The sequence below is a fragment of the Equus quagga genome, chromosome 22 (genome assembly GCF_021613505.1).
Source record: "Equus quagga isolate Etosha38 chromosome 22, UCLA_HA_Equagga_1.0, whole genome shotgun sequence".
NCBI lineage: Eukaryota > Metazoa > Chordata > Mammalia > Perissodactyla > Equidae > Equus > Equus quagga.
In genome coordinates this window covers 12,258,237-12,282,212 of record NC_060288.1, presented here as the reverse complement: position 1 = coordinate 12,282,212, position 23,976 = coordinate 12,258,237, and the positions used below count along the sequence as shown (strand labels likewise).

At 41.3% G+C, this 23,976-nt stretch overlaps 1 protein-coding gene across 1 annotated transcript in view; it reads right to left on the bottom strand.

Annotated features, from left to right (window-relative positions):
- PPP2CB (protein phosphatase 2 catalytic subunit beta) overlaps window positions 1–15,339 on the bottom strand; it is a 32,659-nt gene extending 17,320 nt beyond the window's left edge. The window contains exon 1 of the mRNA XM_046648676.1: window positions 14,932–15,339. Within this exon, the coding sequence (XP_046504632.1) occupies window positions 14,932–15,033 (102 nt within the window). The 5' untranslated portion in view covers window positions 15,034–15,339. The remainder of the gene's footprint in view (window positions 1–14,931) is intronic.
- Between the last annotated feature and the right edge of the window lie 8,637 nt (window positions 15,340–23,976).

The following is a 23,976-nucleotide window of genomic DNA, read 5'->3' as shown; positions in this document are numbered from 1 at the left end:
CAGAGGAAGACTGAAGTGATGAGGCCAAGGAATGCCAGCAGCCACCAGAAGCTGGAGGAGGCAAGGAGCCGATTCTCTTGGAAGCCCCAGACGGAGCTGGCCCGGCTGACTTGACTCTGGACTCCAGGCCTCCAGAGCTGTGAGAGAAGATATTTCTGCTGTTTTAAACCACCCGGTTTGTAGTAATCTGTTACAGCAGCCACAAAAAACGAATACAGCAAGATGTCTGTTTTCCTGATAACTGTGTAGAGCTGCCATATTGCCCCTGGACTGCTCACCTCTGAATTTTCCTGGATGTGAGAGAAATACAAACTGCTACTAGGTTAAGCCTTTATTATTTTGAGTTTTCTGTTACACACACCAAACATAACACTAACTGATACATGGTTACAATACTGGACCAAACAACTCCACTTCTAGACAGCCATACTATGAATAAAATCAGATAAATATGTATGGATATAAGTAAAGGAATGTTTGCTTTTAAGGGAAAATACTGGAAATTATAAATGTCCATTGGATAGTTAAGGAAACAAATATGGTACACATCTATAGAATGGAATACTAAGTAGACATTCAGAATGGTATAGAAGTATATTTGATATAAAGGGTATTTGATAGATAAATGCAAAAGGCAAGTCACAAAACCAAACAATTCCCCGTTTAGTACGGAAAACTACATAGGAGTTCCACACCAAGCAGCTGCTCTAACAATTTTTTAGATACGATCACATTAGGTTCTCCAGATAGCTATTTTAGATCACAGTGGCAAAATACAGCAAAGTCAGCCAATTTCAGCCAAAGAATTAATGCATCGGGGGTAAAGAAACAAGTCCTTAGTATTAGAAGCTAAATCCTAAAGTTAAAAGGACCCCAGTAAAATAGCTGAAGATTGAGAAAACAATTAGCAGAGGTCTTTCAAGAGCAACATAACCTCACCTCCTGTAATGGATCTATTAACTGGACAAAAAAAGTCAAAAGAGTAAAATCATTCTGTCATGTGCTTAGCAAGCATCAAGTAATTTGTTTTTCAAGTTAGACAGGAGCAAATAACCAACATTTTGCAGAAATAGTAAAACAGAATCCTCAAGTCATATAACATTAAGAATTTAACAAGCTAATCCTACTTAAAAATCCACTAAAGGAAACCTTACCAAAAAACGGAGGAAAAATGATTTCATACATAGCACGTGTACAGGACAACAGTCATCAGGTCGACAGACCATTCCCTCTGATGTACATCATACACAGTAATCACCTGACACACCAAAATATCCCTGAAGAGCAAGGTTCATGTAACAAACACTTGCCAAGTGTCTGCTGCAGGCCAGGGACCAGAGACAAAAAGAGGAACATGTAAACTCTCTAGCCTCAACATGCTGGCTTCGGCGGGCTCAACTGAACAAAATAACAACTTCTGTATGCAATGACTTCACTCATATGTGGAATGTAAACATACACATGGACAAAGAAAACAGTTCAGTGGTTACCAGGGGCAGGGGGGTGGGGGAGCGGGCACAGGGGCTGAAGGGGAGCACTTACGTGGTGACAGACAAGAAATAATGTACAACTGAAAGCTCACATCGATGTAAACCATTATGAACTCAATAAAAAAAACCAAACCACTTCTGTACACAAAAAGAGATAAAAGGAGAAGCCTGGGAGAGTATCTGTAGCACACAATAGAAACACGTTAACATAAGTCATACAAAGATATTTGTAGGTTACAGTATGTCTCAAAAAAATCATTGATTCAATCTTAATTAAAATTAGAAATTCATATTTTTGAGAAGTCCTAAGAAACTATTTATTTATTTTGGTGAGGAAGATTGGCCCTGAACTAACATCTACTGCCAATCTTCCTCTTTTTGCTTGAGGAAGAGTGGCCCTGAGCTAACATCTGTGCCAGTCTTCCTCTATTGTGTGTGTGGGACATTGCCACAGCATGGCTTGATGAGTGGTGTTTAGGTCTATGCCTGGGATCTGAACAGGTGAACTTAACCACTATGCCACCAGGCCAGCCCCTCTAAGAAACTATATAGTCTACATATAAGAATCTATATATATACATACAAATATATGTATAAACTCTGGTATTTATATAAGTGTGTTCAAGAATATAACGTTCTGAATTAGCCATCTTTAAACTGTTAAACAGAAGAGGGCTTGTGACTTTTTATACCAATTGACTTAAAATGGAATCTGAAGTTATATTTTTCTGCATTTTAACATCAGAAAGTTAATTTTTAAGTCTAGGTAAGGAGATTTTCTGTAATATTGATGGTTTTAATAGGTCTAAGACTTGTAATATTGAGACTATGAAGTTTTGTTGAAAAAACTGTGTTTATTCACTTAATACAAAGATAAATGAATGTAGCAGTTCTCAAAGTATGACCCAAGGGCATGTTCAGATGTAATGGATTTACTATTGTTTTAAAGAATATGTATTTTTTGAAACTACAGTTTTAATTGCCAATACAGTAATACAACCCATAGAAACAAAAGCTCTTTGCAGTCCTTAAGTTTTAAGAGTCTAAAGGGGGTCATGAGACTAAAAAACTTAAAACTCTATGTTAATACAACCGTTCTGATGACCTACACGTAACATGAAAGAAACAGAGAGCACGTATAGGGCAGGAGGGCTCACATTTCTACAAAGGCATGCATCCTATTCACTTCAACTTGTTTGCAGTGACTGTTAGTGTCCTATTACACCAGTCCAAAGTGCTGGTGTTAGAGCATGTAAAACAAGCACAATGAAAGTCGGCATGCACACTGTAGGAATCACAAAGTTAGTCACCTCCAGATTCACCTATACCAACTGGATGCCCCAGCACAGACTTTTAACTTAAATCGTCTCTAAGCAGTAGGGACAGTGGCAAGTCCTATTTCAGCAGGGCTGTCCTCTCCTGTGTTCTACATTTCTGTGGAATGACTTTGACTATGGCTCCAATCTCTCTTAATTGCTGCAGAATTTCCAAGCTTGGTTTGTCAGCTTTCCTTTTGATTCTAGGCTACCAAATATTCTTCCGACAAATGCTGTTTCTGCTTAAATTAGCCTGGTAGGCTTCTCACGAGTTAGGAACAATGTAGCCCAAACTTTTTTTTCTGTTTGCCTATAATTAGTTGGAATGAGATTATATGTACAGAACTCTTTCAGAAACAATGGGTTCCCCTCCCCGTTCAAACCTGTGTAACCTTAAGACCTATATCCCCTTCAGTTTCTGTATTTAGATTAGGTATCTATGAGTCTACATCTCTTTTATATACATATATATGAACTCTTATTTCCACATGTATAACGTGGAAATAGTTATTCTTTTCTGAACTGAAATTCTTTTTGGTGAGGAAGATTGGTCCTGAGCTAACATCTGTTGCCAATCTGCCGTTTTTTTCCTCCTCCCCAAAGCCCCAGCACATAGTTGTATATCCCAGTTGTAGGTCATTCTAATTGTTCTATGTGGGACACTGCCACAGCAGGCCTGATGAGCAGTGCGTAGGTCCACACCCAGGATCCAAACAGGTGAACCCTGGGCCACTGAAGCAGAGTGCGTGAACTTAACCACTTGGCCATGGGGCCGGCCCCCAAACTGAAATTCTTTAAGGGTTGATTCTTGGCTGTGTGGCAAAATACATTATTTTATTATCATCATGTTACTGAAATGATCTTTTCGTGCGGCGGAGAGAAGACGAACTGTGAGTTTCCTTTTCTCACATACCAAGAAGCCTGGAGGTCGGCAGCCCAGGATTGGCATGGCTTCTCCAGGGACCTCATCATGACAGCAGACTCCTTCCGCCTACCTTCTTCACCACCCTCAGTAAACAGGGCTGCCAGCTCATGGTCCCAGAAGCGTGGTGCATCTCCAGGCACTGTATCTGGTATCCCACTCAGCAAGAAGGCAGAAGGGGCAAAAGGCCAAAGGGCCCATGCCAGCCTAGTCTATCCAGCTTACACAGCTTTCCCAGAAGTTACATCTCACCGACCAGCTGAGACACACGCTTCCTGCTGCCCCAGTCAATCACAGGGATGTGACCAGAATGAAGGGAGAGTCACTACAAGGTGAAATTCCAATCAGAGCCGCAGGGAATTTTAGAGATTATCAAGCCTCTCCTACAGGGTCTGACAAATGGCTCAGAACTGGCTAAGATTACAAAGGAAACAAGCTTTTTACCAAGTTTCTTTCATAAGACAGCTTCCTAATTTTGTTTAGAAAAAAATAAAATGGCATAAATCATTAGAAAGTTCAATCAGGGCTGATGTCTTCTATTTATTACTATTTTTTAAAGAATCAATACTAGGAGCCAACCCAGCAGCATGGGGGTTAAGCTCGTGTGCTCTCCTTGGCGGCCCAGGGCTCGCAGGTTTGGATCCCGGGCACGGACCTACACACCCCTCGTCAAGCCATGCTGTGGCGGGGTCCCCCACACAAAGTAGAGAAAGACTGGCACAGATGGTAGCTCAGCAACGATCTCCCTCAAGCAAAAAGAGAAAGACTGACAACAGATGTTAGCTCAGGGCCAATTTTTCTCACTGGGGAAAAAAAAAAATCAACACTTGGCTGATGGATCCAAATCCAAAAAGGAAATCTGCTTCAAATACAATCACTATCATTTACTGTCCTACTTTAAATATAGAATAAAAGCACCAAAATGTAAATATTATCCAATTCAATTATTCTTTTAAGGATATACGGTTATCTTAACCCAGCACAGGTTTTACAAAACTACATGGATGGGTTAAGCTATGTGACACAGAGTGTGTATGCTTTACAGTCATACTTCCTGAGCTTTTATCTACATAGTAGTGAAGAAAGTACTTGCCAGGCCAGTGTGAGCCGACCCCCACCCCCCACCAAGTTTTCATCTCCATTGTACAGATCCCCTGATGCTTTTCAACACTTAATTTATAACTCACACCCTTCATTCAGCTTCCTGGCTCACCAGGTGATTTTAGTTTAAGATCAGTTTGGCTTGCCTTCAGGGAAAGAAGGTGTTGGACTGGCAGAAGGAAGTATACAGTTCACCTGATACTTAGAAATCTCAGTGTAAAAACCTTTGTGTGTCAGGGGTCCCCAGGTTTGGTGGTGAATCACAAAGACAACCCACAGAACTGAGCGTGTAGTCATATTCACGACTGTGATTTATTACAGCAAAAGGACGGCTAAGGCAGAAGGCGCATGGGGCAAAGCCCTGAGTAAACCAGCTGCGAGCTTCCACGAGTCCTCTCCCGGGGGCGTCGCACAGACCGCACTGAAGGCCCACAGCCTCGAGCTGTGACAACACACAGGAAATGCTGTCTGCCAGGGAAGCTCAGTAGAGGCTCAGTGCCCTATAACTGGGCACTCGTCATGTAGGTACCCTCTGCCTGGCATGGACCAAACTTCCAGACTGTCAGAAGGAAGGCACGTGTTCAGCATAATCACACTGTTTGCACGAACGGCTTAGGCACAGTGGGCCACTCTTACCAGGGAATGGTGGGAACCCTCCCCAGTCCCAAGTTTCCGGACACCAGCCAAGGGCAACCTTGAAACGAGGCATTTCTGCCGACAGTGGTCTCAGGACTGCTATGTTAACTCTTTTCTGCACACCTTGTGACTCTATATGTAATGCTTATGAGTGTTTTTTAACGTGACTTAGCACCCAAAGTTTAACTATCTCTAGGACACGGATAATTATGGCCAAGTTTAAACCTGTGAAGTGAAGGCCTGTGGTGATGCTGACTGCCACCTGGCAGAGACGCATCCAGGCAGACAGCTGTTACTGCCGCACGCATTGCTGTATCCCTAGCCATTCAAACTTGTTTCCTTTCTCACTCATCGAAGACATAGTCTTTCTTGCTGCTATAAATCAAATCCATCCTAGGAACAGAACTGAGAAAATGAAGACTTGGGACTGGCATTCACATATGTTAGGATGCACAACATACTTTATTTTCCCTTCTCCCCACGTTTTAGGACTGCAGAATATGTAAATACACTCCAGTCTTCCCTGCCTCCCAACAGGTGACATTCTATTCCTGCTTCTGTGTCGGTGCCCACTGCCAGAGCCATCATAGCAAAAAGCACTATATTTGGTTTTGGCAGAGGCAATATACAAATGATTTTCTTTCCATCTCTATTTGGCACATATTTATCTGCTATGAAACATTATACCTTCTCTCTTACTCTCTAGGCAAATTCACCTAAAGACAGCCATAGAACACTCATGTCTCAAACAGATGAAATGAAATGAAGTTAAGATCCCACAGGGCTTGGGTGCCTGTTCTCCTATAGTTACAAGGTTCTTCCATAAATGACTGCTGACTGTTTTTTTTTTTTTAAATACAAGGAAATGAACTTTGCCTTTCAGTTCAACAACAGTTAAGTGTCTGTATGCCAAGCAACGTCAAGCTTGGAAACACAACAATAAATCATATACTCTGTCCAAATTAAAGAATAAGTTATGTGTACATACATGGGCCAAGATATATTGCTCAATGAAACTAGTGTTAGGATGTTACACCTATGATCCCATTTTAATAAAAACAATACAGCACAAACAGCCATCCCCTCCCAGCACGCGTTTCTGCACACAGAGAACAAGGCCTGCAAGACTACACACTATTTGCCTCCGGGGGAGGAGGGCAGCGGCTGGGGACGGCGGGTGCAAGAGGGGAGAGGGCTTGCTGTTTTCCCTACGTTTATGAGATGGTTAAATTTAAATATATATATTACTTTTTAAATCTGAAAAAATAACTTTTTAAACTTCAAAACAAATTCCAGATGGCAATATTTTATCAAAACAACCACAGTGCTATATACATATAGTGGAATTTTATTCAGTCATAAAAAGGAATAAAGTACTGACACATGCTGCAACAGGTAAGAATCCTGAAAACATTACGCTAAGCGAGAGAAGCCAGACACAAAAGACTACATGTTGCATGATGCCATTTATGTAAAATGTCTAGAATAGGCAAATCCATAGAGACAGAAAGTAGATTAGTGGTTGCCAAGGGATGGGGGGAGGGGAGAATGGGGAGTGACTGCTAATGGGTACACGGTTCCTTTTTTGGGATGATGAAAATGTTCTAGAATTAGATGGTGGTGATGGCTGCAAAAGTTTATGAATATACTAAAACCACTGAATTGTACACTTCAAAAGGGCGACATTTCTAGTATGTGAATTACATCTCAATAAAAAAAAACTATATGAGGGGAAAAACTAAAACTGACGCCGTTAGAACAAAATTACCTGGTGGATTTGAATTCTTCCCCATCATTTCTCTTTAATATAGGCAGTTCTCACTTTGCACAGTTCCCATATGCACGAATTTCAATTATGACCCCTTATTTTAATAACACGAGGCCCCCAAAATAACTCAAATTTAAGTTACCGCAGTATATTTACTGTAATTACCTAAAGTAAAAATTTTGCTGCTAGCATACAAAGCACTACATAAACAGGCGCAGCATCACAATCAGTCATGACCTTGATCAATCACATCGCTTCTTTCAAAGTCTGTCAGTGACTGCCCACAGCATCAGTTATAAGGTTCAACCCAGACAGCAAAGTGTAGAGCTGTGTTGCCTCCTTATCTTCTAGCAATAAACTCATGACATTTTACAAAAATGGATACTCAAAGCAGGGATTTTGTTAACAATGATGAAATTGCAGCAAAGAAATGAAAAGTGGTAATGCTGGAAACGAAATTCAAACAAAAAGTACACAGAATAGCTGACTGCTGCTGCTGGAGGGACTAGATATGCAGGCGGGAAATAAATTAATATGCTTGTTGACATAAATGAGGAAAGCAGTTGTGACAAAAAGGATGAAGCTATCTCAGAGGAAGTGACGCTGGCAAAAGTTTCATTAAAGGAACTCTCAGAGACATTTAATGACATTAAAAGCACAAAGGGGGGCTGGCCCCGTGGCTGAGTGGTTCAGTTTGCACGCTCTGCTTCGGCGGCTCAGGGTTTCGCCGGTTCAGGGTTTCGCCGGTTCTGATCCTGGGTGCGGACATGCCACCTCTCATGAAGCCATGCTGAGGCAGCATCCCACATGCCACAACTAGAAGGACCCACAACTAAAAAAATATACAACTATTGGGGCCGGCTCCGTGGCCAAGTGGTTAAGTTTGCGCGCTTCACTGCGGCAGCCCAAGGTTCGGATCCTGGGCGCGGACATGGCACCACTTGTCAGGCCACGTTGAGGTGGCATCCCATATGCCACAACTAGAAGGACCTGCAACTAAGATATACAACTATGTACCAGGGGGCTTTGGGGAGAAAAAGGAAAAACACAACCTTTAAAAAAAAAAAAAGCACAAAGGAGAAAATGTTGGAAGCTGATCCAAACTTAGAAAAGGAAAACTTATCAGAATCTTAGTGTGTACTACAAAGCAGCATTTCTCAAAATGCAATCTGGACTTTCTACATCTGAATACCTGAGGAAGCTCTTTAAAATGGCTGATTTTTGGGGCTGGCCCTATGGTATAGTGGTTAAGTTCAGCGTGCTCTGCTTCAGCAGCCTGGGTTTGCAGGTTCACATCCTAGGCACGTACCTACATCACTCATCAGCCATGCTGTGGCTGTGACCCACATATAAAGTGGAGGTAGACTGGCACAGATGTTACCTCAGGGCTAATCTTCCTCAGCAAAAAAAATAAAAATAAAAAGCTGATTCTTGCACCTGCCCAAGACATAATCAATCAGTCTCTGGAACGAAGTCAAGAAAGTTGAATTTTTATTTGCTTTCCAAGTGATTCTTATGCACACTTAAAGTTTAAGGAAAAGCTGGACAATTTGGACTACAGAAAAATGCTAAAACTTGTGTAGTAAAAATTTTTTTTAAAAGCTGGGAAAAATTCTGAAACATTGAAAATGAAGAAAGTCAACCATTTTTAAAAGAGCTTACAGAATTAAGACAAGACAAAATATTATGAAATTAAAACAAAGAAAGAATATGCCAACTCAATTCACAGGGAAAAACCTCATATCCTACTAACTCTGTGATTCTGATAAATCCACCCATGTGGACACACTTCATGTACTTTGGTGTTTTTATACATTTTTAATTGCTCATTAAAGTTCCTGTCACCTGAAATATGTTGCGGAGTAAAAACGTGTGTAGTGAAGAATTAGCCTTACCCACAGAGGTATGGCCTTTGCCCTTGGCTACTGGGAGATGATGGCTAGGCCCTGGGATGTCCTGCTTGGTAAGAGGGTCTTTGCCTGTGGGCTCTGACCACTGGACAGTCTAACAGTGTGATCCACGATGGGGCTCTGGGTGACCTGGAACAACTGCAGTCTCTGGAGGACCTGGAGATTAATGCCATCTGCCCCTCCTCAACTCTGCCCTATGCGTCTCTTCCGTGGGCTAACTCTAATCTGCATTCTTTCCCTGTAATAAACTGTAATTGTGAGCTTCACAGCTTCCAGTGAGTTCTGAGTTCTAAGAGTCCCCCCTGTGAACTGCTGAAGCTGAGAATGGTTCTGGGAACCCAGTGAACTTGCAATTGGTGCCAAAAGTGAGGGCATCTTGGGAACTGTGTCCTCCCACTCTGGCAGTAGCCTTTTTGATCACAAAAGTCAGTCACATTAGGAAGAATATGAAAGGCTTTCTCTGCCCACCCTATTAAAAAGGCCTCCTGAACTCAAGCCCATCACTCCCCCCGTGCTCCTGCTTCTTCCTAGCGAGAATGACTGCCCGGCACTCCACTACACCTGTCCATCACCTGTCCCCTGCTGTTCACAGCTGAATCCCCAGCACTCTGAACAGGGGCTGCCACGTAGGAGCACAAGTACAATATGCTGAATGTACGGTGTCAATGCACCGTGGCAGCACGTATTCAACCACTCCTCTCTTCTTTCTCACGTCCCTCAGAACAAATGCCTCTTCTGCTCCAGAAGCAAAGGGAAGACTGCACTGAGCCCCTTCCGAGTGCTCTGGATCCAGGACGCAAACACCACGTGGAAATCCTTCCCAGGTAGAAGAAACTTTATAATTATTTCCTCTCGACAAAATGGGAAGAGCAAAATTAAACTGTAGTCTACAGACTGTGTCTTGCACATTAAATAAAATCCAATTCTATGCTAAAAAGTCAGTTCAAATAAAGTTTCATTTAAGATTGAATAGGCCAGGATACTCAATTTCACCTCCCCACCCCATCCTCAAAACAAAGTGATTGTCTTTGCATAAAATATCACTTAATAGATCTTAAAAAGAATTTTGCACATTTCTGTGGTAATATACCACAGTGCTATTATGGTACAAGTCAGTAATCTCAGGTTGGACCTCCAGACTGTCATTTAATTCTTTCGATCACAAAAGTATTTCAGTCAAAGGACAGCCTGCAAGGGACAATAAGCTGTCCCAGACTACGAGAGAAAGCGAACCAAGTATAAGCTTGAGCTCCGCCATTCCCTAGAAAGGAAACTGGATCTATAATGCCAAGAGCTCCCCCATTCCCTATAAAGAAAACTGCCATCTGTAATGCACAGACCTCGTTCTCCGGGTTAACATGATTATTAAAGAAATTCAGACTTGAAAAACAACATACAGGAAGTACTAGACACTGTTTCGTCATTAATAAAGGGAATAGTACGGTAGAAAAGATTTCTTCAAGCAAGTTATTTTAAAAAATCAAGATTAGTTTTACATTTCACTACATTTGCAGGAAGAATTATAAGGAATTCAGTTCAAAACAATTCAAAATTCTTATTTAATCAAAAGTAGACTCAAATTTCTCATACATAGGTTACATCTGTGATTTTAATGCCATTCTTCTTAGAAAAGCTAAATTCAGAGAATAGATACTGTTTATACAGTCTAAAATGCAGTGATTATTTTGGCATTAATTTTATCTTCAATTTCTGGCATTTCAGTTTCCTTTCACCAGAGGACTCCATCCACCACCTTCCTAGCATTTATCCAGAAGAAAAGACTGCGAAGGAAAAATTTCTGCAAGATCTTCAAATTGGAATAAAAGGCATATGCTGCAAATAAAATTACTCCACGTGAAAATTAAGTTTATAATGTAAATATCTTCATTTTATCTATCTACACATACGATTTCACACATCACACATCCAGTTGAGAAATGACGTGACTTTAAGAAGTCTGCTTTCTAGTCACTGGCAGGTCAGGCTGGTCTAGTTTTGTTTAGTTTCTTCACCAGTCTGCTGCGAGAGGTTTGGCTTAGATCAGCATGGAAAACGATGACTTGTTCAGTCAGCAGAATGAGTTTTAACCTCATATTCCACTGCAATCGTGTCACTCTTTGTTACAGTAAGAAAGGAAGGAGCTGCTTTCTACACCACGGCATTCTGGACTGTATCAATGGACCACCAAGGCTGGCACTAATCCTCGATCAGGAAGTTCAAATCAAAGTACCAGTTAGGCTTTTTGGCTGTTACAACCATTATTTTTTAGCTATAACCTATCACAGAAAAGTAATCCGAGAGATTTTTTTTGACTCTCAAAAATCACTCATTATCACCAGGATCCAATCTTCATTAAAATGCTTTTAGGCATTCAGGAATTTAAGCTGCTATTTCACACTAATGAAGTAAGTAATATCCTCAAGATATTTCTGCTTATTTCAAGGCTGAGGCCAGGACCCACAAACATATCCATTTGTCCACTATAAAATTTTCATATTTATACTCCACTCCTGCACAAGCCTCAAAATTTTTCTAAGTAGGCACTTTATAATCATCAGAGTCAAGATCCGCTAGCACACAAATAAGCTAAATTTCCCTCCCCACATGGAGTATTATCACCAAGATTCTTCAGTATAAAATAAAGTTTATCAGGTCAGAGAGCTAAAAAATGTCTCTTCCTGAGACTCTCCCAAGAGTTAAATATAGTTCTAGTCACAGAACGTCCTGAACAGTGCAGACGGGCTCTCCGCTATCTTTAAAAACGACTCTGCAGACTGCTGTTGCAGAATGAATGGCAGAAGTGATTTCTCCACACACGTAAGGGGAGTCAAATTCGCAATTAGCTTCAAAAGCCACACTGCTCATTTAAGTTCATGTGAAGGGCTAGTCTTCTCAGAAGGTATGCCTTACTATTTACGCAAACAATTAGTCTTTACACAGAAATTAACCTCAAAGGACAGACATACATACCATTCATACCCATATTTTTTGTGGTTATCCCCCAATTAGCATTAGGATGGATTTTATTTTTCCCATCACCTCAAAACAGGGCTTTTACCAGTACCACTTTGATCTTCGTTTCAGCTGACTCCTTTGGTTTTTAGGCAATCTGAGTCAGAATATGAATTGAATTATGAGGGAAAAATCACCACCATATAACTTTCTATAGGGTGATATTTCCAATTGACTCCAAAGAATCATGTTTTCAAAAACAGAAACTAAAATCTAGTCACAAAGAATTAAACAAAAAGATGATTTACATAATTAGGCTTGACTTTTTCTTCTTCTCTTCTATGCCTTCCATGTGCTTGCCATTCTTGACCCAGAGTAGAGCAAGTATTAAGTAGACCAAGTGATGGTAAAGTTACTTCACAAATTGCTACTAATGCCAGTACTGTATGCTTCAGGTAAGTGGGATCCTAAGAAATCCTGACAGTGTATTTTTCAGAATTCTACAGCCACTAAAAAAAAACCTTTTCTGAAGTGCATGCTCCACAGAGAAGTCACATCATCACATGGATTTATTTTATACCTTTTTTCCAAAAGAAAATGAGGTGACAGATGTAAAACAAGATGAAATAGCTATTTTTATTTAGCTCTTCTTCATTTAATATTCATTGCGTGACATTTCTTGTCAGGACTTGACACAGGTGGTATCTTAATACTCACAACCAACCGAGGAGATCAGCAGACATTATCGCCCCTGTCTTACAGACAAGGAATCAGAGGGCAGAGAGACTGGCAGCTATCGGAGAGCCAGGGTGTGAGCTCAGGCTGACCACCAAGGTCACGGTAAGTAAACACCACATCCATCAGGACAAAGGAGAATAGAGGTAGGGATGGAAAATGGAACTAGAGACTAAGGGTAGAAGACAGAACATATAAACCACAAAGGGACGCCACAGTTGAAGAGGGCTTCAAAACCAAGCATTGCTTAAAAAGGCAGAGAGAAAGACCAGCCTACTTCTCCATCCCACTGGCAACTCCATGGTGGGGGGAGAGATAAATGACTGGGGATTTTCACTTCAAAACTCACGTTCAGTGGATAAGTACAAATAGTCAAAGAAAAAAGTGGGTAAAACATAAGCTTAAATATACCTATAAGGTCCCAGGGACTGGTAGTCCAATTATTTAGGAGCCGAAGCAAAAATAATCTTTCTTGACAAATACAGAAAGCTTCCTCCCATGATTAAGACTCAAGCGTGAGTGAGTAGTGGCACGACAGTCTTCTCTAGGAATACATCTGAAAATGATTAGAGCGTCAAGGGAAAAGCTGATTCAGCTACTGACTGCGTCCATTAACTGTGTCAAGTCTGTCTAATGCTCGCAGCGAGGTTAACTGACTCAGCTAATTTCAAAACTGGCTATTTCACTTGACACTAGAGCTTAAGAGAGAGAGAGAGATTTAAAATGTAAATGTTAAGACTCATGAAATTATAAGCTACCACACATGGAAACGGAATGTCTACCTGAAACTATCAATAAACAGTTTTTTCACAGAGAGAAAAATACCATTTGCTTGGCAGTTCTATGTACAGAAATAAATTGTCCTGTGTTAACAAATAGTTATCTAATACATAAAGGCCCTAGGCAACATTCACTTGTTAAAAACACTATTTTAACTTAATATTAGCTATTACTCCCCGATCCCTAAGTTGTTTTATTTCGAGTGCCCTATTAACAATACTGACAAAATCTTTCCTTCTCCAGTGCATTTCTGGGGCATCCTAACTTCCAAACGTTGTGATCAAGAAAGTTTTAAAGATCATGGCTTAAAAATACAAACAAACTCAACAGCATTAAAGAATAAATAACCTTGTTACTCCTCGGACTTTAAACGGGGCCTTTTAACATAAAAATGTATAAAAATTATTTAGTCCAGGTTAAACAAGATGAATGACAGAAACTCTAGACTTTAATATATATAAGATGGAGAGCCAGAAATAATTCCACTGGTTAAAACAGTGGATACAGAATTCAGAAAGCTACAATCACACAAACTGGAATGAGTGTAAACAGTCCACCACCTGCATATCTTATTACTCTTCGGAAAAGAAAAAAAACTTTACATACAACAAAAATGGAAATGATTTTCTGAAAAGTGCTACTCTGTACGAAAAATACATATCCTATTTACCAACATACCCCATTTATCACTTGAAGCAAGCACTGTTGCCAAACTTAAGACTTGCTGTTTTATTTCTGAAAATTCACATTTTGCTTCCATGAGCCACTCAACGTGAAGACCGATCACCATCTGTTTCAACCAAAATCAACCTCTTTTAAAAATCACAGCCTGCCATCACACCCACCTCTCTACAAACAAATGCCTGACGCACTGCAAGTTGGTGACTTTTGAAGGGCCCGATTCACCTGAGAAAGATCCTACGTTTATTCACAGGTTCGTTAATATTAACAACGTCCAGGTTAATTTTCAGTGCATTTTCGAATAGGAGAGCGCATCAGACGGACGGGCCGCCGTTCTAAACGGCCGCGATCGCTGGTCCACGCCGAGATGCTGGGGGGTCAGTAATCCCCAGGAGAGGGTCGGTGACCACCCAAACTCAGGGCACGGGGGCCACCTTCTCCCCGCCCATCTACACCGCAGCCCTCAGGTCAGTCAGGTGAGCGGCCAGGGTGGGTCCCGAGGGGAGGCCAGCGCACCGTCCCCCGGCACGGGGATGGCCACTCCCCGCCGCCAGGGTGGACGTCCGAGCGGGAGGCGCGGCCCCGCGGGGCCAGGCCCGGCGGAGAGCGGCCCCCGCAGCCCTCCTCCTGGCTCCCCTACCTTCTCGCACAGCGTCCGCACTTGGTTCTCGTTCAGCTGTTTACACTCGTTCAGCTGCTCGACCCACTGGTCCAGCTCCTTGGTGAACGCCTTGTCGTCCATGGCGGCCCGCGCCCCGCCGCCGCCGCCGCCGCCGCCGCCAGCTCCCAGCGGGAGAGCAAGGAGCCGGGCAGGGCGGCCGCGGGCCCCGCGCCCCGCCTACGGCCAGCGGGCGGCTCCGGGCGCGGCCCCCCGGAGCCCCCGCCCTCCCTCCCTTCTTTCCCCGCCCGCGGGCCGCGCGCCCCGGGAGCCGGTGAAGCGCGCGGGGAGGTGGGGGGGTAGCGCGGCGCGGGGCTTCGGCGCAGCTCCCGCCGCACGATGGCCGCCTCCTGCCGCCCGCCGGCCTCTCCCGGCTCTCTCGCCCCTTCTCTCTCGCTCCTTCTCCTCCCTCCCTCACTCCCTCCGGGTTTCCGTCATCGCCCGGGCATTTCCGCCGGGAAGAGGCGAGCAGGCGGCGCCGCGGGGGAGCGGGATGCGAGGAGGAGCGCAGCGCCTCCGTGTGGCTCGGCGGAGAAACGGTCCAAGGGAGCCAAGGGTCGCCGCTTTCTCCCTCTTTCCTTCTCCATCCTCTTTGTCCCTTCGGGTCCGGACCAAGCTGTCCTGGTTCTTTCTTCACATACTTTGCTTTGGGAACTTTGTCCCCATCTTGGTCTCCTGCGGAGCTTTTTCAGCGCTCTGGAGGGGGAATTGGGAAGCTTGTGACTTTCCTCGACAACACTGTCTCCCCAGAGTCTAGCACTCTCCCCTAGCAAGCATGCAATATTTATTGAGTAAATAAATGAATTCTTTCTAGCCTTTCTCTGCTACTAACTATCTGTGGGGCCCTAATATCTCGAATCACCCCTTTCAGCATCAGAAAGATGAAATGATTGTTCTGTATAATATCAGTGTGTCCCCTACAGCATTCTTCACTGCATTTACTGCAATGTTTACTGAGTTGCAATAATTTGTTCAGTCAACAAATATTTATTGAGCAGCTGCTAATTGCCAGATCCCTTGTAGAGCAGATGCTGAACAACCATACTTCCTCCATTGGAGGTACATAGTACTGCCGCTGAACCCAAGTAGGAGGCAAAATCCTGTATCAGAAGACAAGGTTCCAATTTTGGCTTTGCCAACTTCTTAGCTGTGTCCTTGGGCAATCACCAAATGTCCCCAAACCTCAGAGTCTTCATCTGTTAACAGGGCTCGGTAAAGCCAACCTTTTCATGTTGTGAAGATTAAATTTTACAAGTGTCTACCCAATAGTAGAGTATGGGAGCAATGTGATAGTTGCCTTATGCCTCCTAAGCAACAGTTATAGAAAGCTTTAGAAAGGTGGCATTTGAACGGAATTTTGAACCTTCTCCCAAGGCAAGACCTTAAAGTTTCTTGGAGAAGAGGAAAGAAGTTCTAAGCAATTTTTTTTGCGTGTAGCAGAGGACAAATGTGTGAAAGACCACGGTCTGTTTGGAGAGCTATAAATGTTCCTATCAACAGAAATAGGTCATATGGTGGGAAATAAGGCTGGAATGGCTCCTGCTCTCAAGTGATTTGTAAATAGTAGCTAACCAATTATTGAAGAACAAAACGAAAAGGTAATGAAACAATACTGAGGAGAAGGGGTACCTGTATGATTGCAATAGATATTGCAGTCTCTGAGGTTAGTCTATAAGGGTTTAAAGGAGGCTGAATGTCAGCTAACGCTGGAAAGCTCAGAATGAAAATGAGAATGACAATGGCATTTTCAGAGTTCCTAGAGAAGATGGATTGAGAACAGAAAATATACATTGAGGAGAAATGGGAACTCTATATGATAGTGGTTAGGGAGAGAGATCCTTGAAATAAAGCAAATGTGTTTGGAATTAATGTGAGAGAACGTTCCTAGAGTTGGGGGTAGGCAGGTGAGTTTGTGAAAATAGTGCTTCTGAAAAGCTTAGTCAAGTTATGCTGGAGAGCAAATCAGAAGGCTTTTTTGAGTTCTTCCTATATGCTTGCTGTGTTTTACATTTGTCTTCTCATTTAATCCTCCAATAATCCTATGAGACAGGTGCCCTTATTACCCTCCACTTTACAGAAGAGAAACAGACACATAGAGGTCACAGATAGTAACTGGTGCAGTAAGGACTAACACCCAAGTCCATCTGACTTCTACTCTGCGCTTTGTGTTACATGACCTCTACGGTCTGACGGGAGGAGGGAAAGCTGGGGATTCGTAGACCGACCAAGGGGCTTGGTGATTGTAATCTCAGCTTTTGATATTTTGGTTGTGAAGGCATCTTAATTAAAAATAAAAACTGTAATTCTTAAACTTCTTTCTTTCTTTGCTCTTTGCTTCTGTATGTATGTACGTATGGCCTTCTGTCATGTACATATCTATATACTTTTCCCTGTGGAACATAACCATCAATCTCCAATCCTTGCTAATCACGTCATGCAAAAATGCCTTTAATTCTTAGGTTTGCAGGCTAGTTCTAAATTTCTTTGTTTACTAGAAGTGTTCTCATTTTTATTTTGTTTACTTCTTTCCTTTTGGTCAAAGAATTTTAAAATCATTGACTTCGGCAAATCCTTTGTCTTAAAATTACATGTTAGATTTTTTTTCCTACACAATTAACTAGGTTCTTTTCAAATATATAACCATTGATATCCTTCTTGACTTAAATGGTATTATGCCATTTAAAAGTATGAAATATGAATCATTTATATTTTGTAATGTATCCAGAGAGTTGTATATTTAAAATTACACATTATATTGGTCTAAAAAAGCTTCTTCTATACCACCATAATTCTCAAAAGATTAAATAAATATATTTATTTCTAGTTCAAAAACCTTCTGACAATCGGAATGTGAATATGATATTGAGATTGATACCGGGAATTCTGCATCAGAATCTCCATCTATAATGATGAGATTAAAAAGACAAAGTCAAATTGGAAATGCTTCCTTTGAATTTAAAAACTGTAAATCACTATTAGTAATAAAGACCATAGTTCTTTTCTCCTCTTCTCACTGTACTGCCCAAAAAACTTGGTTCTAATCTTCAAATTTATCAAGGAAGAGATGGAATTACTTGAAGATAAAGCAACCAAAAAAGATGCGATGTTTAATATTTTGTCCTTCTTTGTTGACCTCAACAGGAGGCTTGGCTCAAACACACCAGCATACCACTATGGAAGTGGAGTCCTTTATATCTTTGAACATTTCACACCTGGCTATTCTATGTTGTGTATCTGACAGTTCCAGCACTGTCAGTTGTTAAGTAACTAAAGATATTTTTCTTGTTTCTGCTGACTCTTATTCACAGTGGCTTGCCTCCTTTGTGTATGGATTCACAGCCTGACAGATTGTGGCAGTCCTGGGAGCCAACTTTGGGAAGGCTTTCCTCCAGAAAGTTTGCTTCTATATCTCCAGAAATCTCCAGGAAATATCCCTAACCCAGCACGACTTGAGCAAGAGTTTTGGCTCAGAACGGGAGTGTCAGCTCCCGCACCTCAGTGTCCGCATAGCAGTGTCTTTGGGAATCTGGCCTCACAGCAATCTCACTCCTTCTGGCAGCCATCTTGCCCAGGCAGCCTCCCTGCTGGTTTAGGCCGGGCCATGGCTCTTGGCCTGGTGGCCTTGGTTCCCAGCCGTTCTGTCCTAAGCATCCAGTTCTCAAAACTTCAGATGGCTCAAGCCCCGGATCCTTTCCACTCCAGCCCCAGTGTCTACCCATTCTGGTCTTAAACTCATGCTTGTCTATTTTTGGGAAATCCATGGAGACCCATTCCACTTTTGTAAGACCGATGAAGCCTCAAAAAATTGTGTTCTATCCTGGGTCTGGTTGTTTTGGAGCAGGCAGTTCCCTCAGAGCTCCTGGACATTTATAATACTGAAAGTGAAAATCTTATGTTTGAAATTTTTAAAAATTTGTACATCCTTGTTGACACTTTTTCCTCTACGTAATAGAATTTTTTGTAATCTCCCACTATGGGCTTTTACAAAGCTGAGGCCTACGATATTCTAAAGACTGACACAGCTGGGGTGCGGATTTCTTGGTCACGGAGCCTCCATCTCTCTTTTGAAACTTGAAAAGCTTCCATAACTAACTACTGGAGAAGAAACTGTGGTGGCATCAATTCTGAGAGCCATTTAATTGCCCCATCATCATAACGTCTGGCAATGGCTTTAATCTACTCTGTTCAGTTAGTTACTGTTCTCACTGGCCACACATTTTCTTGGTTTCGTGCCTTAATTCATGCTTTACATCCATGTGAAGTACTTTTTTCCCTCCTCCATGCACATATAAACCTGCCTCAATCTTCAAGGACAAGCGTCAGGATTATCTTTTCCCATGAAGTCCTTTCTCTTACTGACACCAGAAGGAATTCATCTCTCCACACTTTAAAATTTCATACCTTTGGGTCTGTGCTTTTTCCATACCACATGCTTTCTACCTCATGTTACTCATCTATCTGAATTTCTTCTCTTTCTTATTAGAATATAAATCTCTCGACCACATGATCCATGTATATCCTACATTCGTGATACCAAAAACACAGGACAAGCCCTTTAGAGAGCAGGTGCTCAGTAAATATTTGTGAGTGAATTTGAGGAAAGTAGCAAGAATGAAGGGGAACTTTAGTCTGACTAAAAGGATTCTTTTCAGTATTTAGGAATGGTTCACCTTTAGGGAAAGCCTCAATATTTGTTTCATCTTCTCTCTTTTAAAAGGTAACTTACGCTTTTGTTATGATTTTGACGCCGTATTTTTCATTCTGGCCAACACTGGTGGAGCAGGGATCGTTAGTAGTCTAGCCAATACCCACAGTACGTTTCTTAACAATTCTGTTTGTAGTGAACAATGCCCCACTTAGAAAATACCTATGATGGCCATGTGGTGTAATTCAGGCAAGAGAGATGTAAGGAGAAGTAGCTGAGTGGGGCTCTGCAGGAAAGCTTGTTAAAGGGAGCAAACTCAAAATGCTCCTGCCTGGAACTCATTGCTGGAGATGGAACAGCCATTTTGAGGCCACTAGAAAAGAAGCAAGAGGCTAAAGGCCACATGTTAGGGATGGCTAAAAAGAAAGATAAAATGAATTTGGGTTATTAAGGGCAATGTGAAACCAGAACAGTAGCTCTGGACTGCCAACCTCCAGACTTATGAATGAAAAAGAAAACATTTTTTTAAGCTACATTCAGGGGTTTTGTTACTTAGATCTGAACACAAATCTGACTGATACATCCAGATACTATTTATTTTAAGCTTTGACTAAATGGCAGCTGAAAAATCATATAATTTTGACAATTAGTGAGTTTGAACAATTTTTCATATTTTTTTGACATTTAGATTGTGTATGTGAATTGAGCATTCATTTTTTTGGTTTTTTCACTTCCTTATTATTGGTTTATAGGCTCCTTGATATATGTTTCAAATGTTCTACAGTGTGTTACTTGGATTTTATATTTGTTTATAAGATACTTGCCATACAAAAGTTTTTGATGTCTTTGGTCATAATAAGAGTATTTATGATGTCAGTATTCTATGTACTTAGATTATCATCTCATATATTCCCTTCATTACAACCCTATGAAGCAAGTGCTATTATCATTGGTCCAGTTAATCAAATGAAGACACTGAGGTGGAGAAGATAAGTGACTAGCCCAAAGTCCCTCAGCTGGAGCTGGGAAATGACACCAGGTAGCCGGAGTCTATGCCCTCCAACCTCTGTCTTGTATTCTGTCACCAATCCTGTCAATCATTTTGCTTAAGGCTGTTTAGAAAGGCTCCTCTGCCCCAAGACTGTGTGACTATTTTATTATGTATTTTATATACATACATAAATGAAATATAGAATTGATTGTAGATTTTCTACTAAAATCTTGCAATCCATCTTTTTGGTGATTTTTGTTATTGTGGGAAAATATACAATTTACCATTTTAATCTTCTTTTGCTTTTGGTGAGGAAGATTGGCCCTGATCTAACACCTGTTGCCAATCTTCCTCTTTTTGCTTGAGGAAGATTGTCGCTGAGCTAACATCTGTGCCCACCTTCCTCTATTTTATACGTGGGACGCTGCCACAGCATGGCTTGACAAGTGGTGTGTAGGTCTGTGCCTGGGATCTGAACCCACGAACCCTGGGCTGTTGAAGTGGAGTGCGTGAATTAACGCTATGCCACCCATTTTAACCATTTTTAAATGTACAATTCAATGGCCTCAGGAACATTCACGATGTTGAGCAACCCTCACCACTATCATCTCCAGAACGTTTTCATCATCCCAGACAGAAACTCTGTACCAATTAAACAATAATCACCATCCCCCCCAATATACAAATACCTTTATATATTATCATAAGCCTCAGAAGAAGCTTTTTGGTACTTATTCTAATACTCTTGAGTTATCTGGATTATGATTTAATTATATTTTTCCCATATTACATCAAATTTCCTTGATTCTAAAATACCATTTTTTTCCACAGCTTAACTGCTCTGAAATTGAGTTCCATTTTACGATCAATGACATCTTAGATTCCATCAAATCCCTTTAAAAGGAGGGTTTATAGCCAAAGTGCTGTGTTCAAACTACTTTAGTTTGATCCCTCCCCTCCCTTCATTTCACTGTGGTTATAGTACTCATTTAATAGTTAATTTTGTTTTTGCTTGCATACAGTTTGTTACTTCCATCTTTATTGATTTAATCTTCCTTTTGATATGTAGAACATTACAAAAGCTTCCAAAAGTAAAGTTTATCCAAAAAGGTGAATTCAGAAAAATGTCATTCTTTCCTTAGCCCTTTCACCCAGTTTTCCTCTTTGCAGGTAACCAACTTCATTGTTTTCTGGTTTTTCCTATGTTCTTTCTGTGTGTGTGTGAGGAAGACTGGCCCTAAGCTAACATCCGTTGCCAATCTTTCTCTTTTTGCTTGATGAAGATTGTGGCTGAGCTAATATCTGTGCCAATCTTCCTCTCTTTTATGTAGGATGCTGCCACGATGTGGCTTGCCGAGCAGTGCTAGGTCTGCGCCCAGGATCTGAACCAGCAAACCCCGGGCCACTGAAGTGGAGCATGCAAACTTAACCACTATGCCTCCAGGCTGGCCCCTCCTATATCCTTTTATGCAAGAACATGCATATATGTTTCCCTTTCTTTCTTATGCAAAAAGTAATATATATACTCTTTTGTACTCTGCTTTTTTCAATTAAATATTTCACAGAACACACTCCTTATTGGTTCATATAAATTGTCCTCATTCTGTTTACAGTTGCATAGTCCTCCACCAGTGCATGTAACATAGTTTATTCAACTACGCCTAAATGTTTGCGCATTTAGATAATTTCCAAGATTTCCCAGTTACACATAATACATTTATATTTTTATATAATTGGAGAGTTATCATTAGGATAAATTCCTGGAAGTAGAGTTACCGAGAGAGAAAAGGCACATGTAGTTTCATTGGGTATTGGATATTGACAACTTCTACTCTATAGACGTTGTACAATGCAACATTCGTACAAGCAATGTATGAGAGTGTCTGTTCCTCCTCAACTTCTCCAACAGAGTACAAGGTCAAGCTTTTGAAAATTGTGCTAATATGATAGGTGAGAAATGATAGCTCAACGTATTTTTAATTTGCATTTCTGCTTTTTTCATTTTTCTCCAAAACTAGATTACTATCACTGGTTTAATAATGAATAATCCCCTAGGTGTGGAGCAGGGACGTGTCTTCCCCCAATTTCAAAGGCTGTCCTTCTAAGTATCTGAACAAAATGGGGGTTTAGTTAACAGCAAAGAAATGCATTTGTGACTAGGGAAAGAGTGTGTCACAAACACACGTGTATCCACCCAAAGTTCACCTAGGCGTGTTTTTTCACTTGCTCCTTCAAGGAAATTAAGATGCAAAAACCCAGTGACTAATTACAAACCAAGCAGGTTCATTTACTAACGCTGACAATGACTGGCAAGGTGGGTAGTAAATGTCAAGAACTGGATGGGTTATTTACTTAAAAATAGTAAAATTATCATTTAAAAATTAGACGAGATAATCTCTGAAAGTTAAGATCTGAAAGCTAAGAACAACTGGAAATTGGAAAGTAGAAGGATCTCCAGAGGAAGTGAACAGAAGTACTGGATATGAATGACCAAAAAGTGGTAATCAAAGGGGAAGAGAATAACATGGGATTGTGTTTTACAACCATGAACACGGTAAAAGAAGATATTGGGAATAACAATTAAATACAGTAAACAAACATATTAAATATTGACAGAAGCAAAAGATTTCACTTGAGGCATTGCTTGAGATCCTGATTCTGACAGCTGCTTTTGGGGATACATGTAAAACAAAAACATGCTGAACACTTGAGAGGAATGTTCAGCAATAATCAGTGAGTCAATGCATGCTGAGATTAAATCACCTGAAAATATTCCGTTTCTGCACACAAACCCCTTGATAATAACACTGGAATGCTAGAACAAAAGTTACTCTGGGTTTATCTATTTTTGTATATTGTCATTTCTTCTGTTACTGAGCCAGGCACGTTTTGCCAGCTGCACTGTATGCCAACTGCCAAAATGATGAGTTTTGCAGCATAGGAAGGGTTTATTACTGAGGTAGCGAAGCGATGAGACAGGAGAACAAGTCTCAAATCTGCCTTCCCAAAAATGGGGATTAGGGATATTTATGGCATAAAGGGACAGGGTGGTCTGAAGTGTGGGGATAGATGATTGGAGGTAAGGAGTAGTAAGGTAATCAATGCTCTGCGCAAGCTTAGTCAAGCTTCTTGGTTCTTCATAGGATGCATGTTCACTAAATAGTGCTGGTAGCATGATCTGAGGTGGAGTTTTCAGCCTGCTGATCTCAAAGGGTCACCTAGTGGCATTCATGCAGGCCTGGTTGTTGAGTCAGTGGTCTTAACCCGCCCGAACTGGACAAGGAGTTGACTTTCAGTTCTTGAAAAACTTAAGCACCTGTTACCACGGTGACCCAAGAGTCAGAGATGTTAGCTATAGGATGGGCTTTAGTAATGCAGTATCTCACTACTT